We start from the raw sequence: 5,876 nt of genomic DNA on the forward strand, positions 1-5,876 counted from the left end.
ATGGATGCTAAAAAAATATATATTGTTTCTGTAAAGTAGGATACAGAGGATAACAGCAAAGAACACATTCATCAAATATCAGAATGTGTATAAAGTGCATTTAAAATTCACATTTGCCTCCATGTACATTTGAGCACCTTTACCGACCCAATCGAATGGCTTCCTCGCGCTCCTGTGGGCGGCTCACGCATATCCGAAGGGTTAATTGGGGTCACCGTCAATTTCAGGAAGTTGATTGTCGCGACCAAAATGGCAGGTGAACAGGTGAGCCTGTAAAATCGCGCCCTCGGCCGTGCTGGGGATGGTTGCCAGTCATAGCCTCGTTGGTGGAGCTCGCTAGCACCAGAGGATTTATAACCAACAATGAGGGCGCTGCGTGTCTGCGTCCTGTCCTGTTTCATCCTCCTGTTGACTTTTACCTGCACCGCGCTAAAAATGGCCTCCGAGCTCTCTGGCGCGCATCACCGGCCTCTGACGCACGAGCAGGAAGCGGACCAGAACGTGCAGTTCATGTTGAGTTTGTACCGGAGCGCGGCCGGACCGGACGGCAGGCCCAAACAGCACCGGAAGTTCGGCTCCAACACGGTCCGACTGCTGAGACCCACGGCGTCTACGGTGCACTACTTGCCAGCGTCGAGAGGTGAAACAGCCAGTTTACTAATCTCCTAAAGATCTGCATCTAATCTATTTTCCAGAGGCAATCACAACCCAGCCACTGGGTCCGACTCTGCAACAGGTGGTTCAGAGTTTTATGACCGGAAGTGTTTTATTTTGGCAGAGGGATAACTTTTTATACATGTCGGTAAACTGCCAGCTCGTGTCCAAAAATGCTCTATTAACTTATTATGTTTCATACACTGATTCCAAACACATTTCATGAGACTTTTTTATTTCCCTGTGCTTCTTATTATATTGTTTTAAACCCTCCCACCACCAAAAAAAAAAAAATGGCAGCCATCCAATACAATAGTTGGACTGCTGATTGTTTTAGCTTTCTGTGTATCTTCCATAACCATGTGAGGGCTCTGATCATCTGTACCACCATTCACTTGCATTTTCTGACACAGATCAGGTGAACAGGACATTAATTAAATAGATTAGGTTTCAAAAACAGTGATCTTATTAAAGAATGACGCCAAATCTGGCATGATAGTTCACATGAAAGCTGAGAATACTTTACGTTATCGGCTAACGATGACACAGACTTGTCTGAATTAACCTTGATTTCTTGCAGATTCATTTTATCTAGCTCTTGTTTCATGTTTCAGTGTAATGAGGCATCTAGTCCAGTGGTTCCCAACCTTTTCCAACTCCTGACCCACTTGAAAATCTCAAAAATGTCTGCGGCCCACATCCAACTTCATAACAATACGGAGGCCAAATAATGCCTTCTCAGAGCACTTTTTACTTTAATGATAATGATTGAACTGAAAGCAGAGGACCCTCTTTCTTTTTAATTCTTACTGTTGCTAATCAGCTATCTATTTTGATACTCCAGTTTTTCTGTTGGTTACGATGTTGTCCAGAGGCAACAGCATAAGTTCCTACCATTGGCGTATCACAGTGATGGGCATTAATACAAGAAAAGATTTACTTTTAAAACATTTTTAAAGATCATTTTGTTTTTAAAACATTTATTTATTTATATATAATTACATATTTTCACCAAAACTGTATTGAGAGGGACTGAGTGTGTCAGTCATTAACTATGGGCATCTCTCTTCCAGACTCCCACTACACCTTCACAGTACAGTACAACCTTGACACTCTTCCCTCGGAGCAGCTCATCAAAGCCTCTTTCATCCATCTCCGCTCTTCATCCTCTTCTTCTTCTTCTTCTTCTTCCTCAACCACAACTTCAAGCACCACCCAGGCCCTTGAGCCGCCCCGCTGCAGAGCTCAGATCACCTCACTGGGACCGGAGAGCCTGGTCACTCTGGAGCCCCACGAGCGGTGGACGGAGACGGACATCACGGCACACGTCACCGGGCACGTCCTACAGAGGAAGGACCGGGGCAAGGGGGGACACTTGATCCTCACTGCCCAGTACCGGTGCACAGAACCTGGGCTTGCTGAAGAGGACGGCAGCCTCTGGTGGCAGACTCGTCGTAGAGGAAGACCGAGAGAGGAACCTCACCTCGAAGTCCCGTCCCTTCTTCTGTACCTGGAGGAGGAGAGGGAAGTGAAGGACTGGATGGGGGAGTTGTTGGGGGGTGAAGGGGAGAACATCATGAGGCGAATAGGGCAGTGGCACCCTTCGCTTCGCCGGCGCCGTCGCTCCAAAGACTCTTCAGAGGCGAAAGATCCTTCGCTGGACGCCCTGAAAAACGCCCCTACTTCCTCCTCCTCTTTCTCCACCTCCCCCTCCGCCTCCATCATCGCCGAGATCCCCAACTACAAACGCAAAACCAGCGTACCCAAGAACCGCTGCAAGCTCCACTCCTTCCGCCTCTCCTTCGACGAGCTCGGCTGGGGCCACTTCATCGCCCCGCCGGTGTACAACCCTCGCTTCTGCCAGGGCGACTGCCCGAGGTTGCTCCACTACGGCTACCACTCCCCCAACCACGCCATCATCCAGACCGTCATCAACGACCTGGGCGTCGGGGACGTCCCTCCTCCGTCCTGCGTGCCTTACAAGTACATGCCCATGAGCGTGCTGGTTGTGCACAAGAATAAGGTGGACTACAGGGAGCTGGAGGACATGGTGGCCGAGTCGTGCACGTGTCGCTAAAGACTCGGGAGCGGAAGCACTGAGAAAAGAGACTTAAAAAAGGGGGTGGATGATGATGGGTCATTTCTTTGATCTACAGCTTGGCGGCTAACCACAATGAGCTTGAGACTGGAAGGAGGAAGTTGTTGTGGTTTCAGATCGTCACCATCCCTGTTAAAGCACTTTAAAAGGCAGCTGCCGAATGTGAACCATGGGCCGTGCCGCTGGGAGGGGAGTCGCTACGTCCTGATATTCTGAATTATTGTGGCATTATTATACTGTGACTCTAATCTGGTGGAAAGGTGAATGTGCTGATTGCTGGATTCATAGTCACTATAAAAGGTTGCAGGTAATTTTGGAAGCATTTTACGACCCTTGAGAGCAGCTTAACCAACTTGATGTAAGTAGTAATTTGATTAAACTAAGCTAAAAGTAAATTCCGGGGGAACTCAAACTAAACTTCTGCAGTAGCTTCATAAACTTGACTAAACATCATGGGAACCTTTTAAGAAAACTGATAACTTTAGGATTAAGCACTGGTTCATTTGTGTTTTTTGAAGTCAACCTTCGACCTCAAATCACAGTCATCTGATGAATATTTTCTTCCTTCTGTCTGTCTGTGTATTCGTTCTTTCTTTTCTGTCTTGTTCCTTTTTTTTTTTCTTTAAAAACCTCATCTGTCTCACTTCAGGACTCTAATAATCAGCCAAAAAAACTCATAGATTTGTGTGTAAAAAAAACAAAAAAAAAAAACATGATGCCGCTGCGTGTGGCCATGTTCCTCTGTGAGAAATCAGACACTGCTTAAAAACAGAGAAAGTATTTTATCGACCGTGTTGGATGTAACTGTAAAGGTCGTATGATGTGACATTTTTGCTGTTTACAGTCTGAACTTTTGCATTTTGTAAATATTTATAATAAAAGAAAAAGGGCTGCTACTGGCCTGTCTTATATAAAAAATCAAAACAAAATGAAGGATTATGAAGAGAAGCAAGTGTTGTATGTTAAAGAAAACAGAATTGTTGAGTGGAGTGGAAAAGAATGCAATTTTTATTACGAGTGAAGATGAAGAATAAAATAAAATGCATGTTTTCTAAAACCTCATTTATTGTCTTTTTTGATGATTTTGTTTAAAAACTAGTTTTTGTTTTTTTTTCCAAAGTCAAGATTAAACGGTTTAAGTCACGGTAGACAAGCTAGGGAGCTAAGAAGACCATGTTCTATGATCGAAAACTCCAGAACTGCTACTGAACAGAAGTTTAAAGGAGAAATTCAACATTTAGGAAACTGACTTATTTGCTATTGCGAAAAACTTTCACAGCTTGGTCCCAACAGAGAAGCAGTGGATCATAATCCCCCATAAGAGAAAACAAAAGTACATAAAAGTATTGTAATTCACAATCTCAAAAAAAATCATTTATTTCATCTCATTCATTCATTTTGTAACAGAATCTTTTACAAATTGTAAAGACATCCCTTTACTTAAGTTAATTTACAGCACGACACAAAAATCTCAGGAGACTGCATTAATGCAAAACATCCACAAGATGGCACTGTTCACTAAAATGGTGCATAACGTTTCCATCAGCAGCAGACAAATCTGGTTTCTCACCGGTTTTCTTCTTGAGAAAAATAAATAGATGTTTGACCAATTAAAATACTGTCTCTACTTTAAGATTAATCTTTCCAATATATAATGTGTATTTGTTGTGTGTTTTCTGTCTGGTATGCATTCAGGGATCTGTCTGAACTCTGCATTGCGAGTTTCATAAACCATTTTTTCTGTTCGCCCCTTACTTCACCCTGACCTCACTATCAGAAGTCTTTGAGGAAGGTCGTGAAATTTACATCAAGGAAAAAAGGTCAAGCTGGATGTAAACAATCGAAGCAGGCCCTCTGACATATATAGATAACTTATGTTGTTTCTACTTATTGAACAGCCAGGAAAGGTTGAAAAAACAACTTCTTGACACAGAAAGGAGAAGAAACAACCATATTTCCTCCTTTTAGAGCTCTGAATTTAGAGCCCTGTAATTTCACATTGTACTTCTTTGCACATGTTTGAGTATTTATTTTCATTTTTGCTCTCGTTTTTATCATTTTTATGTATTTCCATGCCTTTGTAAAGCACTGTGAATGATCCTGTGTCTGAGTGGTGCTTTATGAATAAACCAGCCTTCAATAGAAACACACAGATGTGTTATTACTTGAATATTTTATTAAAATAGGGCAAAGTGAAGTGAAAGTGTCATTATTGGAATAAAAACAGGCAGTCATAGCCTATGTACGAGTTCATAAATGGTTATACCATAATAAGCAGTTTATAAATGGATTTTGTTCCACGTGTTCAGGCTCCTTTAGTGTTACTGTAAATTGTGCAGATGAAGGTCAGTGTCACTGGGTTAAGAGGTGCACTTTGCTCTGTATCAATCAGGTATTGTAAGTGGGTCAAAGAGAAGCTGTTCGTCTATCACTGTTTACCCACACACACCCACCCTCAACATGGATATCTATGTGGACTGATTGAAGCAGAAACACACGTGTGCATAAACACGCAACAAACACACATGATCATGCAGATATAGAGACTGAAAACAAGCATGTAAATCGTGATAAGCCACAAACCTTCTATATGTGGCACTGTGAAACATATGTACATTTCGTTTACTCTTTTCTTAATCTTTCTTTTCTGTCTATTTCTAATATTTAGGGCAGTTTTTTTCCTACATATTACTAGACAGACTCTCAGGTAAAGGTTACACTGAACTGTGATGTAACTTAGATAATAACATGTGTTCCTCCACATATATATATATATATATATATAGCAACACACAGTAGAGCAACAACACTTTAATGAGAAAGAGTTTTACTAATATCTTTCCAATGTTGTTGATCAATGGCAATGTGACTCAGAAAGTGATTACTTTGGCACACGCAGAGATTTTTGGCTTGTATTGAGTCACAAAATCTAAACACAGAAGAGTATTCCCACTAAAGTATTTTTTTTTTATGATTTTAGGCAGTAATATGGTTCGATCTAGCCAATTTCATGGTGGAAGCACAGGGACGTAAAGACAGTCTATCTGATGTTTACTAGAAGTTATGTAAATGTATGCAACGAAGAGGTGCAATGAAAATTAAAAATTACAGCTGAGGTATTTCA

General features: G+C 41.9%; 1 protein-coding gene across 1 annotated transcript; it reads left to right on the forward strand.

The window, feature by feature from the left end:
- Positions 1–243: 243 nt before the first annotated feature.
- Positions 244–3,457, forward strand: bmp15 (bone morphogenetic protein 15). Its single transcript, XM_023422729.2, has 2 exons — positions 244–640; positions 1,728–3,457. The coding sequence occupies exons 1-2, from the start codon at positions 364–366 to the stop codon at positions 2,729–2,731; spliced, it is 1,281 nt and encodes a 426-aa protein (XP_023278497.1). The 5' UTR covers positions 244–363; the 3' UTR covers positions 2,732–3,457.
- The last annotated feature ends 2,419 nt before the right edge of the window (positions 3,458–5,876 follow it).

The sequence above is a fragment of the Seriola lalandi genome, unplaced genomic scaffold (assembly GCF_002814215.2).
Source record: "Seriola lalandi dorsalis isolate HSWRI2012SDOR001 ecotype SW California unplaced genomic scaffold, Sedor1 jcf7180002054684, whole genome shotgun sequence".
Classification (NCBI taxonomy): domain Eukaryota; kingdom Metazoa; phylum Chordata; class Actinopteri; order Carangiformes; family Carangidae; genus Seriola; species Seriola lalandi.

Bases quoted from the DNA above. Each gene is read 5' to 3' on its own strand.
- bmp15 (XM_023422729.2), top strand. From the start codon at position 364: ATGAGGGCGCTGCGTGTCTGCGTCCTGTCCTGTTTCATCCTCCTGTTG. The intron at 641-1,727 runs GTGAAACAGCCA...TCTCTCTTCCAG, and splicing joins CTACTTGCCAGCGTCGAGAG to ACTCCCACTACACCTTCACA.